General features: G+C 40.7%; 2 protein-coding genes across 2 annotated transcripts; one reads left to right on the top strand and one right to left on the bottom strand.

Moving 5' to 3' along the window:
• Positions 1-897: 897 nt before the first annotated feature.
• Positions 898-2,148, bottom strand: htr1ab (5-hydroxytryptamine (serotonin) receptor 1A b). The gene has a single exon (XM_071913853.2). The coding sequence runs from the start codon at positions 2,146-2,148 to the stop codon at positions 898-900; it is 1,251 nt and encodes a 416-aa protein (XP_071769954.1).
• A 1,650-nt stretch (positions 2,149-3,798) lies between these two features.
• On the top strand, positions 3,799-17,578 carry rnf180b (ring finger protein 180b). The gene is made up of 8 exons (XM_071913855.2): positions 3,799-3,872; positions 5,432-5,537; positions 6,183-6,265; positions 7,133-7,912; positions 8,519-8,647; positions 14,996-15,215; positions 15,471-15,596; positions 17,053-17,578. The coding sequence occupies exons 2-8, from the start codon at positions 5,477-5,479 to the stop codon at positions 17,247-17,249; spliced, it is 1,596 nt and encodes a 531-aa protein (XP_071769956.2). The 5' UTR covers positions 3,799-3,872; positions 5,432-5,476; the 3' UTR covers positions 17,250-17,578.
• The last annotated feature ends 68 nt before the right edge of the window (positions 17,579-17,646 follow it).

The raw sequence follows: 17,646 nt of genomic DNA, 5'->3' as shown, positions 1-17,646 counted from the left end.
AATCACAGTCTTATACTGATGGCCAATGAGCAGCTCCACTGGTGCAACTGTGAGTGCCTTGTGTGCCTTGCTCAAAGGCACTGCAGTAGTGGATGTTGTGGGAGGCCCTTTGTTCATGGCATATTTCAGTCTCAAGGTATAATCAGACCTCCAGCGTCATGCCGTGGTGCCATGGGCTTGTTTGGATACTACTCATTTGGATCCTTCCTAATTTTCTAGTTTTCACATACACTAAACAGTTTTAAAGCGTATTTTCAAGTTAGCCACAGGATAGGAACACACGTACGCACACAAACGCACGCATGCACACACACACACACACACACACACACACACACACACACACACACACACAGAGGGAAAGAGCGAGAGAGAGAGAGAGAGAGAGATATTTCCATTTAAAACAAACACTAATTTATAGATCACTCGCGTTCTTATTCTTGTCACTTTGATTGATAGATTTGGTTTGATGATGTTGAATCTAAACGCTATCCATGAACCTGTACAAAATGTAAATACATGACTTCAGAAAAAGACATGATTTATTGAACATTACAGAGCAGGATAAGGAACATGGATCTTCAATCCAACGATCACAGCTTTATCTATGCATACAAACATCTCTGGGAATATTTTAATACTGATAACGATGGTGATGATCAACAATAATAATTATGATAGCCCTCCTTACAATTAAGCATCATTCTTTACTCAAAACAATCTATTTCTGCCAGTTTTATATTGATTTAGGACTGTGCTGGCATTTATGCCCTCTTTCAAATTGAAATGCATATCATTAGATGAAACTTCAGTGATCCCCTTGGGGGGAAATGGGTAAACATGAGAGTCTAAGATGAAAGTCCGCACCACACCGCAAAGGTTAAATTATTTGTGTGCTCACGGTCTGCAGAAATGACACTTGATTATTTTCTTGAAAGCGCTTTGGAAGTCTTTGTTGAAGTATGCGTAAATGATGGGATTCAGTAAGGAGTTGGAGTAGCCCAGCCAGTTAATGACATCCTCGAGCCACCGGGGCATGTAGCAGGACTCCTGGCAAAAGGGCATCACCAGGGCGACGATAAAGAAGGGCAGCCAGCAGAATATGAAGGTGCCCATAATGATGCCCAGTGTCTTCACCGTTTTGCGCTCCCGTGCCAGAGCAATCTTTCTCTTCGCCTCGGTTGCCTTCTCGTGTCTGCTCTCAAAGAGCGGGACGGAGTTCGGTGTGTTAGGCAGCGGCAGGTTGTTTTTCGAGTTACTGTGAACTTCTATTATTTCCAGAGACTCGCCGTCCTCTGCGTGTTTCACCGCACCGTTTACGCTCGGCAGCGGCTTGGGCTCCACGCTCCTTTTCCAACTTTTACCCGCGTCTCCGGTGGTCTTTTTGTGAAACAGGGCGGGGGACAGAGCCAAGCAAGAGTCGGACACCTTCTTTTTCTCCGTTTTACGCACTGTTCTCCTGATCCGGAACCTGGCAGCTTTGAATATCCGCCCATATAAAACGAGCATCAGAATCAACGGGATGTAGAAGGCACCGAACGTGGAGTATATTGTGTACCAGGGGTCTTGATTTATCTTACATTGCTTGGGGTTTGCCCTGTCCTTTGCCATGCTGCTGGGCTGGGAGCGCATGATCAGCATGGGTGGAACTGAGATGGAGAAGCCGACGAGCCAAGTGACACTGATGAGGACCGCAGCTCTTCTCGGGGTCCTTTTCTTCATGTAGTCTATTGGCTCGGTTATTGCCCAGTATCTGTCCAGAGCGATAGCGCACAGGTGCAGGATGGACGATGTGCAGCACAACACGTCCAGAGAAATGAAGATGTCGCACGGAATTTGTCCGAGAGTCCACCGGTTTAAGACTTGGTAAAGCGCCGCCATGGGCAGTACCAGCACCGACACCATCAGGTCAGTGACAGCTAGAGAGCCGATCAGGTAGTTGGCCACATTCTGGAGAGTCCTCTCCAAAGCTATGGCTGCGACGACGCACGCGTTCCCAAATATGGCACACAGGATGAGTGTGGCAAGGAGGAAGGATGTGACTATTTGATAACTCAGTTTCACCTCCTCCTCTGCAGCTTTTGGAGTTTTGTTGGAAAGGTTGTCAAACTGAGACCAGGCAGCTGTCGTGTTGTTTGTTCCCTCCATGTCGGTAAACTCGAAGTGTTTGGAGACCTTCAGTTACTTGGTAGGAGCCCGGTGCGCAACACACCGCCAAACCTTGAAGAGCGCATAGCGGACTGTGGGAGATGCGCTGTGCCACTCGAGCAGCAGAGAGTAGCTTAACTCCGTGTCTCGGTCGGTGACGAAGAATGATGCTGTATATTTATACTGGTGATGGAAAATGCGTCACTTGGCTGTGAGGATGTAACGGAGTTTTGGCTCTTTCTGTCCGTGTGCGCGATCAGTCGGCAGCTCACACGGTGAAGATATAGCTGAGAGAGTCGTATAGCCGACAGTCAGTCATATAAAAACTTGCAGTAATTTCCTAGCCTATATATATTTTTTTACATATATTTATTTTATTCCATACAAGTCATTAATTGCAGTCTGAAAATCGTATTTTTCTTGCAACAAGTGACAAAAATCTGCCAGTGTGGTGAGGTAATTGCATCTGTTTCTAATGCAAATCAACTTTTTTCGAGAACTTTCTCTGATCAAGTGTCATTGTCTTTATGTTAGTATGGTGTGCATGGTTTTCCCAAAATGTTGACACTTGTTTCTAGAAAATCCCTGTAACAAATGATTCTGCATTGGAAACAAATGGAACTATGCCACTGGCCATTTTCAGTTGTTGGTTTTAAGACTGAATATGACTTGTTGAGATTGACTTTTTTGCAGTGAAGTGTAGAGCTAATAGCCTACTCCATAATGTGTTCTGTTGCAAATAAAAAAACAAAAAATAGTAGAAATCAGTAAGACCAATCTTACCATTTCAGCAGTTAGTTATTTACTCCAAATCAAAACGAACAAACTTCATGTTGAATGTATCTTCTGTTCAGCACCACGGTCAGCGCAGTGGGCGACAGGTATGATAGGCTACTGCCACCTGGCGTCTATAGCTCTCGTAACACTATAATGTGATTATTTATTGAAACCTTAGGGATTGATATCGGGACTTCATAAATACGTGGCTCACCCACATAGCTTCTAAAACAAGCCTTTCCTTTACAAGACACCTCTTGAAGATGTATGCAATGAATTGAACGGTTATGTAATAAGTAAGTAATGAAATAGGCCTACATATTGTAGCCTAAGTGTCCTTATAGCTCACCAGTCTTGTAGACATCGTTGCTTCTCGCCTAAACTTGTAGTTAGCAGAGGGGGAATCCAACTAGTTACACCTACTCAAGTTAGGCTACTGTAGTTTTAACAGCCATCTGACATTTAAGCAGCCTATTACTAACAGACTGCAAACTTCCGTTGTTTTTCTAGGCTATAAGTTGTAAATAGGCCTATATTATAATGCAGTAAAGTTTGTTGCGACTGTGTGTCCAAGGACAGTTGGCATACCCTATAGAGTAAAACAGGTGTTCCTGATTTCAGCCCATTTCCCATATCTGAAAATGTACTTTTTGTTGCTGTTTCTTCTCTTTGTTTTGTCTTTGTTACATTTGCAATGAACACAACACCAGGCTCCAATGTCTGCACTGAAGTATGTAGAGATCAATGGTGATGTTAGTCACAGCATTAAGAAAATATAAACCAGCCAGCCAACCAGCAAACCAGCGAACAACGAGCAACGCGAACACTTTTGGTCCATCTGAGTTTCCGTAGTTTCAGACGTCACAGCTGCTCAACTGGTCCTGTTTCATTGTTTTTAAACAGGTTTTCTTTATTCCCAAGTCTCAAGAAGTCTTTCCAGCTACCAGGTTGGTTATTTTATATCACGAAGGCATGGATGTGCCGAGTGTCATTATCTGAAGTAATATGTTTTGCTCTGAAACGGCATTTTGTTCGTATTCGCCACGAGAGAGCTGGTGTTGTTGTTAAAACTGCTAACCTAGCATGCTAGAGGACATTCCTGTGTATCTGTTTTGACTCTGTCTCCCCTTCCTTTCTGCCTGTGCTAATGTTGAAAAACAGAAAATATCCATGTTGAAACCACGATAGCTACTAAAAAGTCATGTTGTGGGTATTTGGCTCCGCCTCGGTTACATGTCCTGTCTGTGTGTGTGCCCATGCTAAAATGTTGTTATAAACAGTTATAATGGGATAATGCCTAGCAATGGGGCTATTATTATAGATTGAATGCTATGGGATACAGGGAATCCCTCTGAACCTGCTATAAGAACTTCACCGCCATTAAATACTCATTTTAATACTTTGCTGACGTGACTTTCAACAAGTAGCTAGCTACTTATATCACAGGCTCAATAAGCCCGAGAGCTAAATTAAGACTGTGTTTTTGCATAGCTCAATGGGAAGAGCATGGGTCTAATACTGCTAAGGTTAGAGATGCAGTTCCCTCTGGAGCCACCCATACTTTAACTGTGTGCACTCAGGGTACTGTGAGGACACCGAGGAGCTTTGGATTAAAGTGCCCAACTAATGGCATATGTGGGTCATATTTTATTATGACATTATTATTATGATTGGATAAGACCTTTAAGACTATAGGCTGAAGCCACAGTGGATTTGATTTGTTGGTAAATTTGCAGAAAACCAGGAACACAAATGTCCTTAGCCCTAGAGCTGCGGGCGATATGGCTGAAATCAATATCATAATAAACATAAGGATTTTTTTTTATATTGATATAGGCTATATCACAGTATGCATCAAACTTAAATAATCAAATCAATCCTTGTCCCACTGAACCGAATGGTAATGTCAGGTGTGATGTCAAACAAACCTGCAATTTTCAAATATTCTTTAAAATGTTTGATAACTCATTTTGTCAGAGTTTTTAACCAAAAATTACTTGTTAGAATCAATTTAGACAGCAGAATTGAGTGTCACGATATCCCCGATTCACCATGTCATCACAATTTGATTCCACTGAAAGACAATAAACGATAATATTGAATTATCGCCCAGCCCTACTTAGACCCCCTCTCCCTTCCCTTCACTACCCACCCAGCCAGTGGCAGTCGGCTTTGCAGCTGATTGACAACAAGGACTGAAGCCCTCCTGCTGCAGTGTTTCCCTCAATTGGTCAGATGCCCAAGCCTCAAATGTACTTTGACAGCAAATAGCAGAGCAATGGCACTATCAGTATTGCTGAGATTCTGACATATTATCTTATTCATCAAAGTCCACCCAACCTGGGGATTACTTTTGCTGAATTCAACAAAATGTCATCTTCAAATTATAAAATTTACCTACGCGGCTTTAAGTCAAAGACCCACAGGCCTTTCTGCCAGTGTGTATGTTCCTGGTTACTGTATGATTTTCTGAGTTAAGGTACTTGACTGTGGTTGTCATTAACAGAACTGGACTGAAAACTAATCCTTGGAGAGCCCAAGAGGGATTACCATGCTCCGCTGCAGGAGGTGTCGCAAAAGCTTTATAGACTCAACATGTTTGTATCCGGTGGGTGACAATTTTTGTGCAAAATTCAGCAGCATGTTCTGATGTGTTTAGCAACTTGGGTCTAAACGTCAATAGGGCAAAACAACCTGCAATTACTGCAAGTCATACAAGGGCATGGTTAGGGCTACACGAGGTGAGGACTAGGACTACACACACACACACACACACACACACACAGATATACACTTACACATAGACACACTCAAACACAAGTAAACAACTCTTGTCTCTCGGCTCACACGTCTTTCTCTCTGTTTCATTGCTCTCCTTTCTTTATTCTTACACCCACACACATACACACACACACGCACACATACATAAATACACATATACACACCACCTACACTCAAAACACTCAATCTTTAGTGCATCCTTAGTAACATTTTTCTGTCATAAATGATCTCTCCACCCAGTAGACTCTCACAGTTTCTTTTCTGCCCTTGAGACACTGGTGAACTCATCCTAACACATAATACAATAGATTATAAAGTGCTTAGAGGACAACAGTGGTGGGAAAAAGATAGCAGCACGTGTCTGTGTCAGAAAAAGACAGAGAGATTGCTGGCTGTTAGCGTTGGGAAACTGGGTCTGGCAGGGATTGCCCTGGCTGATTGTTTTTCTTTTATGTTGAAGCAGATTGCTGACACAGATGATAGCACAGCTGCTCTTTGCAGTATTTGGCACGTCAATATTGACACACTGCCGGAATGGATACTGACCTCAGTCCACCAGGTAAGTGTGTGTGTGTGTGTGTGTGTGTGTGTGTGTGTGTGTGCTTGCGTGTGTCGTACGCGCATGTGTGTTTTATTTCTTACTGCAGCTAAGTTACTTACTGCTGTTTGCATGTATTCTCTTACATCCACTAGATGCCTTGGGAAAAGTGTTATAATAGTTTTACAGTTTCCATTAGTTTTATTTTACTTTTATCTCTTTTGACTTCGTTCTTATTTTCTTAGTTCTTATTTTCATTTTAGTGTACAAACAATAGTTATTTAGTTTTATCTAAGGTTTTAGTTTTTCAACTGTTGTGCCTGTATGGAGTGTGTTGGTAACACTTGTCACAGAAAATTGACAGAAAATTGTGTTTGGATGGCCATAGTTGATCTAGGGCTGTTCAGTATTAGATGATTCTCTCCACTTCACTTCCTTTATGGTTAAAAGGCAAAAATTTTATTTCACCTTATTTTCACCTATTTCATTATTAATATAGATTATTACTTTTTATTTGAATTAAATTCAAATCAAATTGAATTTAGCGTTTATTTTTATTTTACATTGCTAAACTAGGCTATGTTTTCATGCCCGTCTTTTTTTAATTAACTAACAATCTTGCTTGGGATTATATTAAAATATTTTAGGGTTTATGTAAATTAATGTTGGATTCATAAACATTTAGTTTGCATGTAAATAATTAAATAATCTCTTTTTCAGTGAATAATGCTTTTTGTCTGCACATCCTGCAACCATTACTATTTGACTGGTGCATGTTAATTCACTGGGGATCTGAAACAGACCAATGAAATTTCTTGTACATATTTGTTTATACAAACCAATCAAGTTGTTGTGATTTATTCTGTTTTTCTGTCGGTTTCTTTCTAGGCCCAGTGGACTGTAGGGAAACTGAACTGCCAGAACTGCGGTGCTCGTTTGGGCGGCTTCAATTTTATTAACCACAGCAGGTGTCCCTGCGGCCAGGATATTACTGTCCACCTCAGCAAAAGCCGTGTGGATCATGACCACAAACGCTCCATTCACATGGTCCAGCCCAGGAGGACAAGGCCTGAGACAGGACAGGGTGGTGTGCGGAGTGGGACAGAAGGCTCCCAGAATGAAGAGGAAAGGCCTGGACTCAACAGGGACACACTGGATGGTTTGCAGGTTAACTGTGCTGTCATGTCCCACATCAAGCCTGAAACACACACAGTCCCAGCCCATGCAGAGGCCTCCCATCAGCTGACTGACAGTGAAGCCACCCAGCCATTTCCTCTCAATCCTCTGTATAGCGTCTCTCATAGGAAAAGGTACAGTTTAGGAGATGATGCCTCCAGTAGTAGTCTTTGCCCAGCAAGCCCTATGGACAAGTCACTTGTGGAGGTGATGAGGACAGGGACCGATGAGTCTGCACATTCACTCATGGCGTATCACACAACTGAACACCTGGACACTGATGCTGGAGGTTCATTTAACAGCCTTGCCTGCCATTCAGCTGTTTCTAGAGAGAGGCGGTCAATGCTGGATCAGCAGCAGCTTCCTACTGTGGAGGGCCTTGCGTCTTCCAGAGTGGGTTCCCCTGAGCATGAGGAGATTTCTGACTCTCTAATGTTCCTAAGAGGGAGAACCATCTCTGACAGCATCGCGGAGCAGGAGGAGGAAATGATGGTATGAGGCCACTCCTTACAGCGAATTAGAAAAAAAGATACCTTCAAACTGGATTAATGCTCTTATAGTGGTTTATTCAGCTATGTTTTGATCTTGGCTGGTCTTCATCTGGCATACGAAAATCAAAATACAAACAAAGACAAAGACACGCACATCCAAAACATAGGTGCTGTATCAAATAAAATATTGAGTGAATTCTGATCTTGAATTGTATTCATGCATTATGATTGTCACTTTGCAACAGGTGTGTTATGTCACATGACTTTCTTCTAGGGTTTATAGGTATTTAAGATGGCGAGTCTCTGTAGTAAGTGAGGAAGAGCGACTTGCTTGAAACGTCACTTCTTTATTAAATTTGTCATACAGGAGCATTTTTGTTCTGTTGTATTTCACTTAATCTGGCATATACCTCAGGCTTGATGAAGCAGTTAGGGTTACCTAAGTTAGGGTTACCATTTGTGGTTGAACCATCACTGCATAAACCACCTAGCGAGCATTAATCTAGTGCGCAGATGTCTTTTCTGTTTCATTGTTTTGCCTTTTGTATCAATGATCTGGTTCAGGTTTTTTGACGTGCATGCTTTGCCTCCTCACTCCCCCTCACAGCCCCAGGCCACCGCCACCTCTCCAGCCTCAAACAGACTGAGCAAGAGGGAGAAGAACCGTCTGAAGAGTCATAGGAGAAAACAGAGGAGGAGAGAGCGCTGGATCCACAGTCAGCTGGAGCAGGAACAGGTGAGAGACATAGGTCCATGCCGTAACTAGCATCTGTGCATGAGTTACTGCATATAGTTGTGGCATAGGAAACAAAGACCTAACCCATGGCAATGTCAGGGTCAAATACCACATTGCTATCACCAAATACAAGAATTTAAGCTGTGGAAAAAGTCTGGAAGTTTGAAATGGAGAATACTTGGAGAAAGAGAGTTTCTATTTTAGAGCTGTTACTCCTTTTGTATCTGTGAATCTTCCCCACCTGATTCGATGCAGGGTTGCTGTCCTGTAGTTGACCCTGCACTCTGACCTCCCACAAAATAAATAGTCAATCACAGTAAATGCAATGACATTGTATTCTGCTACGTGACTAACCAAACACATCTGGTTCTCCAAGCAACTTCTATTCGAACCATCTGTTGGATGTAAGCCAAGAGTCTTTGCTCGTATCACCCTTGATAACTTTGTAGGAGTTGAACACAAATGGGAGGAATAATCATTAAGTTGGACATTGCCCTCATTGATGGATAACGGGAAACGTTTCTGTGCAGTTGTGACTAGGAAGAGGGAGATTGCTGGTTGAGTTTGGTCAGTGTGCAGCTCAGGTGCAGCCAGCATAGCCTCTGTTAAACTTAGGGACACAGATTGGGAGTTGGGAGAGAGAGTTGACAGCAGTTCTGGTCCCAGATTGCGAGACTTTGGTGAAGCCCATGTTTAAGCCCTGCTGAATGGATACTACAACCACTCTCAGATGATGGCTGTACAGAAAATTCTGCAGGTTTGCTTTTCTGTTTTGTTGGTGCACACACTGCTTCTGTATCAGCTGTTACAGTGTTGTTGTTGTTTTCTGTGGTATTATGTATCACAGAAAGCTTGGGGGTAATTTCTGTTTTGGTTCCACTTCCATCTCAGCTTTGGCCCCAGTTATGGTTGAGTGCATGTTGCAGTGCTACAATGTTTTTCCTTTGATATTATCATAATAAAAACAGTTTTAACAGTGTTTCTTAATGTTAGGACTGCACTTCTTCTTGGTTTTTAGGTTACATCAGATTAGATTAAACTTTCTGTGGGGAAATTGGGTCATTGCAGCAGCAGAGAATAGAGTACCCATGAGAATGGATACAAATAGAGATTGCTTAAGATAATACAACAATAAATCACAACAATCAAGCATATTGAGAACAATACAAATGAATAAAGACACAGTGTCTTCGTTCACATTATTAGATTTTCTGATGGCGGTAACATATGTGCAGAGCATGCATTATTAGCTATTCCAGATGGAAGTAGCATACATACCAAGATACATACAGATGCAAAAATAGGCGTTATTTTAACTCCAGATTTTCTCTATCAGTGGTAGTGATTTTCTTTCTGTGGTAACTGTGACTGAATACACCGATGCTGAATGAATACAGAGGAATCCCTGTGGCATGGAAATTATTGACTGCTCATTGAGCAGTAGGCAAGGCCTTTAAAATTTAAGCCAACTTTGAATAATTTAATAACAGCTGACGTCGGTAGTGTGTGGGTGGCCACAGGAGTACGGGTAGATGAGAAAAAAAATGTTAATGCTTTGATTTGATTGGTGAAAGCAATGTCAAAATCCCCCATGTGCCTCTCTCATGGATGACACATCTCTCAGATGAATTAAATCCGGACTAGAGCAAAAAGCTCTCTGCTTGGCCCGAACCGAAGACAGTCTCTCATCTTTTTGAGCACCGTCCCACAATGGCACTTGACGAGGTGATTGGAGTGCAGTTTCCATCCGTGTGACGTGTGAATAGAGGCATGGATTGGTCACCCAAACCTACCAGGCAGCTGCAGTTTCTTGTTTTTTTTTTTTTTATTATCTTTTTGAGAACAACACAAGGAGTATACATACATAAATCTCATTCCCCATATCTCAAATCCCCCACAAAAACAAAACAAAGCAAGGGAAGCACAACATGATGAGATATAACAATCATGTGACAATGTGGAGGTAAAAATAAAAGGTTAGTCAGTGGAGTAATGAGGGTCGAGCCTACTCCAAACAATCAGGGATCCTGATTGATATCCAAACATATCATATCCTCAAGATATAAAAGACAAAACAAAAAACAAACAAGATAAATAGACAACACAAACTATTGCACTCAGATCCTGCCGTTGTCATAGTCACTGACATTGGTGTAAGAGGTTCTTAAAGTCAAATTCTGTATGAGATTGCCATATTTTTAAAAAGTCTGAGGATCTGCCTTTACTCTTGTAATAAATGTTATCCAACGTAAGGTAGCTTGAGAGTTCATTCCACCAGTGGACTATTACTGGGGGTTTGGATACTTTCCAATTTAAAGCTATGCACTTCCTAGCTGCCAACAAGGCAAGATCTATGTATCTGCTTTCATATTTATTCCACTTGTCAGACATACTAGTTCCCAAAAGACATAAACGAGGTGAAAAGGGAATAGATACATGTAAACATTGTGATATTATCTTGGTAACGGAGTTCCAATATAAAGAAAGTAAATTACATGACCAAAACCTATGAAAAAACTTGCCTTTTTGTTTCTTACAACGCCAACAGAGAAATTACATCTCACTGTTCATTTTATTTAGTTTCTCTGGAGTATAATAAACCCTATGTACCATCTTAAATAGAGCTAGTTTATGCCTTAGATTGTAAGAGCATTTATGAACTTTTCTACAAATATAAGACCAATCCTCTTGATGTATTTTCATATGAAGATCTTGTTCCCACTTCTGTCTTAAATTATCTGTATTTACCATTGAACTTTCAATAAGGGCATTATAAATCTTTGAGATAACTTTTTTCTTGTTCTTTTCCCTATTGTTTAATATGACATCAATTTTTGATGGTTTAGGTTCTTGAAGAGAACCCTGCTCAGTATTTACTAAGTGTCTTATTTGAAAAAATCTAAATAAATGGGAAGAGGGAACTCCATATTTATGTTGAAATTGAGCAAATGAGAGAAAGGTCCCATTTTCAAACAGGTGAGAGATTTCCCTTATACCTTTATCATGCCAAGGTTTGAACGTGTCATCTTTACAACATGAGAGACTTGGATTTTTCCAAATTGGGGAGAAAGGGGAAAGAGGATTGTTGTAACCTAACAATTTATGGGACAATTTCCAGATACGGAGGCTATTTAGTATAACAGGATTCTTGGTGATTTTATCCACTTCTCTGAAATCAATGTATGGTAGATGTTCCAAGTTGTATGGATAAATATCCAAGGATTCTATTATTTTCCATGAGCATGAAGTATTTAAAAACCATTGTTTAATCTGAGTAAGTTGAGCTGACAAAAAATAATAATAAAAGTTGGGAAGCTTCAGGCCACCAGTTTCGTATGGTAAATACAGCACTGGCATCCGAACTCGTGGGGATTTGTTGTTCCAAATAAAGGAAGACAGCAGACTCTGTACCCTTTTAAAAAATGATTGTGGCGGTATAGTCGGAAGATTTTGAAATGAAGATAAACATTTAGGCAAAACAGACATTTTAACTATGTTGACTCTACCCATAAGAGAAATGGGAAGCTGACCAATTCTCTTTAATTCCTCCAATATTTTATTAACTGCTGGAAGGTAATTCAAACTAAAAGAGTCTTCAGATTTTCTAGGAATGAACATACCTAAGTACTTAATACATTTAATGGACCAGTTCCAATTGAATTGATTCTTCAGTGATGTATAGTCAAAGTTGGAAATTGGCATTATCTCCATTTTATCCCAGTTAATTTTGTATCCTGATAACTTCCCAAAATTTTCGATTAAAGATAACATAAACGGTATTGAGTTTACAGGGTCATGAAGATACAACAAGATATCGTCAGCATACAAAGATATAAGATGCTCCTCCTTCCCAATCTTAACACCTTTAATGTATTCATGAGATCTAATCATTGCAGCTAACGGTTCGATAGCAATGGCAAACAGTGCAGGTGACATTGGGCAACCTTGTCTTGTGCCTCTTGAAAGCAAGAAGGGTTTAGAATAGTTGATATTTGTTTTAACAATAGCCATAGGAGAACTGTAAAGAATTTGTACCCAGTAACAAAATTAAACAAAAATAAAAAAACCAAAATTGAATCTTCTAAGGACAGACATAAGGTATTTCCATTCAACTCTGTCGAATGCTTTTTCAGCATCGACCGAGAGAATAACATTCAGGGAATTAAGTTCATTAGTATGGTAAAGAATATCAAAGTACCTGCATAAATTATCAGTAGAAGTACAACCATGAACAAACCCAGTTTGGTCTAAATGAATAAGACTAGGTAAAACTTTCTCAAGCCGTAAAGCAAGGACTTTAGCAATGATTTTATAATCTGCATTAAGAATTGAAATTGGCCTATAGGAGGCGCACTGGAGAGGATCTTTATCTTTCTTTTGGAGTAGGATAATGGTAGCCATACATAAAGACTGAGGGAGACAACCTTTGCTAAAGCAAGCATTGATCATGGAAAGAAAAAGAGGTAATAAATAATTTGAAAATTGTCTATAAAACTCGATTGGAACCCTAACCCTACAACATAATGCAGATAAGTATGGACCTGAGATGCATTACAAAAAAGAACAAGACATACAATACAAACAACACACCGTATATTAGACCCAACACCCACCCCCCTAACCTTAGATACTCCCTGTGAATGTCACCCTCTATACAATGATAGAGGTGCTGCATTTTATGTAGTCAGCTCCCAACTTCAATTACATGAAACTAATATGAATATTCAGATTTGAATGTATCCTTTAACTGCTATCCATTATAATAAGAATCAAAACTAAACAATGTCCATAGTCCAAGCCCACCCCATTGAGTGGTCCTATAGGCCATCGGGCCAATAGTGAGGACGAAAAAAGGAAAAAAATAGAGAAAATCAAACCGACATGTAGGCTATTCGGCAAGCTTGTCCAATATCTACATAACATGACCACAATCACTTTCTTAATTCAGTGCTTGGAAATTGGTGAGCCCAGAGGACCTGCCACCACATAGTCTTTAATGTTAATGAATGCTGGCCATGCTTAGGAAAAAAAAAAGAAAAAATCACTCTTGTGGATCACGGAGGGATGGTTTGATTACCTGTTCATAATAAGTCATTGCCTCTTTAGCATCCGTGAATGTCGCCGTGGTCTCTAGGTGGGTAACTATCAGCTTACATGGATGCAGGAGACCGTATTTCACTCTGCTGCTCTCTTCATCAACAGGTCAGCCGAAAGGTCCGGGTAGATGTGTATTTTCTTCCCCGGCGAGTTTCATAATAGCCCTTTTGGTTTCCAGGCTGAACAGTCGGGCGATCATACTTATTGGGCGCGTCAGGGAATGAGGACCGGTACGGTGGGCAATGTTCACATATGGCTGCTGCCCAAGTTTGTCAGCACCAAACATTTCCCTTAAAGGGTGTTCATAAAGGCAGTTAGTTTTCCTTCTTCGGCTCCGCTGGGAATTACGATAATCCGAATATTGAATTTGCGGCTGTGGTCTTTAATTTGTTGAATCTTCTCTCTCAATGAGATGTTTTCTGAGTGTAGATTGGCATATTTCATCTCCATTTCGGTCAGTCGGCGGTCATTGTCTATGACTGCTTCCTCGACCTCCCGCAACTTAGAAGATGTGTCCTTCATTGTTTCTTGTAAAGAGTCAATTGACTCCTTTATCGGCTGCAGTTTTAAATCAAAGGCCATACCGATCTCCTCTCGAATAACCTCTCGTATAATCGAGGTGAGCTCTGTGCGGTCCATGCCTGAGTCCTTGCTTTGCAAATTAAGATCTTTCCCCGACATTATGCACTTCTTCGGTAGACTGGTGGATCGCAATGAGTTTCAGGGAGTCTAGTTCAAGACATTATATAGTAGCCTTGACTAAAGTCAGTCAAAAAAAAAAAAACTTTTTAGAAGAGGGTGCGACGGAGGCGTGTTCACTCCATGCTGCCGGAACAAGAAGTCGTTTCAGTCATTTTTAATTATGACGTCTCCCTCAGTTTTGTTTACCATTTTAAAAGATGCAGCAGTGTAGTTTGACAGTGGGCACAAAGAAAGGAGGAGCAGCTTGTTAGCAGAAACTAGAGCATGAGTAGGGCAACTCCTACATCTGACATCATCCTGTACAGAACGTACACAATCACACCAAAATACTAAGGATAGAGGGAGCAACAAACTGTGAAGATCAAAACCACAACCTTTTAAACATGATTGATGTTTTTCTCTGCACCATGGCCAAATTTCACTGAAACTTTATTATTCAAACCTTTAGCTAAGAAAAGCGTGCTTTTACTTTGTAGAATTGGCTGTTCAATGTTGGCTTATGTATGTTAGTTAACACGTGTGCGTGTCTATGTGTGTGTTTGTGCACAGGCTCGGAGCGTGAGCGGGTTATTGACAGACAGCGAGGAGGAGGACAGAGAGGGCTACACCTGCGCTGTGTGTCTCGACGTGTACTACAGCCCCTACAGCTGTCAGCCCTGCGGTCATGTCTTCTGCGAGCCGTGCCTCCGCACCTTGGCTAAGAACCGACCTACCAACACCCCCTGCCCTCTCTGCCGCACGCTCATCTCACACACACTCTTCCAGAAAGGTGAGCTTCCTCCAGGACTGAGTCTGACTGACACTCAAACAAAACACGGGAAATATCCAACACACACGCTCCTCTGCGATAATGATCTTTCACACCTAACTTTGCACGGCATGCAAATTAGACATAAGTTACTTACAATGCAGCCCATCCACTGCCTTACTGTACTTGATCAAGCTGCAGTAATTAGGAAGAGAGGGCATATCCAATAATCAAATTCAAATTGTGTCTTTAAGTACTGTTATCATTACCTTTCAGAGCTCAACCAGACAGCAAAGACCTTCTTCCCTAAGGTCTACCACACCCGCAAGCAGAACTTCCAGAAAGCCACTTGTGCAAAATGGCCTCTTCCCAACTGTCGCAAACGCTTCCGTATCTTCTGGGGTGAGATATGTTGTGTTGTACAAGCATATTTGTTTTTTGTGTCATGATCTAAAGTAAATTCTGGGATGACAGAATTGATTGTAAAGTCTTCTAGAGGTGCTGCAGGCATTTGAGATGGGAACTGCCCACTTCATAATGGAAAACACGCTCTCACTCGCCTCCCTTTCCCCTAACATTCAAGCCAGGTTTCAATATGAGCACTCACCCTAGTTTGATGGTGCAAAGGAAAGTGACATCAGATCTTGTTTATTGGTAAAAATATATAACAAATTTAACAATGTCTTCAGCAACGATTTCCAGCCATAATTGTGCAGTAACTTATTTCAATATAGAAAAAGTATAACAAGGTTTAATCTTTGTAAGAAACCCACTCTGTCCTGTCCCTCTCTCTCTCTCTCTCTCTCTCTCTCTCTCTCTCTCTCTCTCTCTCTCTCTCTCTCTCTCTCTCTCCCTATCTCCTCTCTCTTTTTCAAAGCTTATCTTGCTGTAGGGTTCAAGAGTTGAATAACTGCTTGTCCTCGTCCCCTGACTGACCTCATTTTCACTGTCTAACCTCATGTCCTTTCTCGACCTCATTGACTGATTGCAAATTATTTTATTGCTTTTTTCACAATTTAACTATAATAATAAACTTTATCTTTATAGCACACGAAACAGCAGTAATTAAACTCCAGAAAGATAAATATTAAATGTCAGACATTAATTAAAAGCAGGTTTACGTGGAAATAAAAAAAGGAAAATAGAACAAATAGAATTTAATAATACTTTGAAAATTTGTCAGAGTCAGAAACTTTGCTGCGTACTAACACTGACACTAGTACTATCACTGCTACTACTAGTACTACTACTACTCCTACTGCTAATAATAGTGGCGTGTGTGTGTGTGTGTGTGTGTGTGTGTGTGTGTGTGTGTGTGTGTGTGTGTGGGTGTGTGGGTGGGTGGGTGGGTGGGTGTGTATATGTTTATATACACTACCAGTCAAAAGTTTGGACACACCTGATTGAATGTAGTATGTTTTCCATTATCTTAAAGCCATTTTGATCTAAAGGCTTATGCTTAAATGCTTGAAATTTGTTTCTTAGACAAATATAAATAATTAAGCTGATGCCTATGTATGAATTTCTTTCCAAAGACTTTGCCTTTCCATCAAGGCAAAGGGCGGCTAGTTTAAAGAATCTAAAATATAAGATAATTTTGATTTGTTTAACACTTTTTTTGGTCACTTGGTTCCTTTTGTGTTATTTCATTGTTTTGATGTCTTTACTATTATTCTAAAATGTTTTTTTTTTAAGATGTATTGTTTAATTCACCTGGAACACTATGCAATTTTGACACAAGAAAAAATCTATTATAAACAAAAACAAAAAAAACAGGGAGACTAAACTGTGATTAATCACTGTAAAACTCTTGCAGTGTGTACCCGTCCTAACCTCATGCCTTCCTGTTTAACATCAGGATACCAGAGACAGGCAGCAACAGCCGGGAGACGCTGGCACTTCGCCCCCGCAGGCTTCACCCTGGATGCTCTGGACCTCGCTGACATGCGCGGCTGGCTCTTTGACATCGACCTGGTCATCATCTACATCCACTCTGTCAACTGGATCCTTGCTTTCCTACTCCTCTGTTTCCTCATCTACTTCTTCTTCTCTTGAGAGAGGTGTGTTCAAGAGTTAAAGAAGTTGTAATGCTGCTTTATTGGTCTGCTTTTTTCTTAAGGAGAGTGGGTAAACTGCCATGTCTGATTTTTTTATCAGTTTTGAGAGAGTACACAGTACATAGAAGTCAAACTTGTGATGTTGATGTTAAAATATTGTAAAGAAGCAGAGTAGAGGCGGCCAAGACATGGGGGTCTGGAGCAGGACAGTCTGGAAAAGTATGGGAAATTAATTTGATCATTTGAAGGTTTTGAAAAGTTTGAAAACTGCACAAAAGTCTGGAAAAGTGTAGAAAAAAAATAAAATTTATAATACACATGACTACACATTTTATGTAGTTGTAGACTGTCATTTCACATATTTGTCATTGTGAATAATTTAAGTAATGTGGCCT

The sequence above is a fragment of the Centroberyx gerrardi genome, chromosome 2 (genome assembly GCF_048128805.1).
Source record: "Centroberyx gerrardi isolate f3 chromosome 2, fCenGer3.hap1.cur.20231027, whole genome shotgun sequence".
Classification (NCBI taxonomy): domain Eukaryota; kingdom Metazoa; phylum Chordata; class Actinopteri; order Beryciformes; family Berycidae; genus Centroberyx; species Centroberyx gerrardi.
This window is presented reverse-complemented; position numbering and strand designations above follow the sequence as displayed.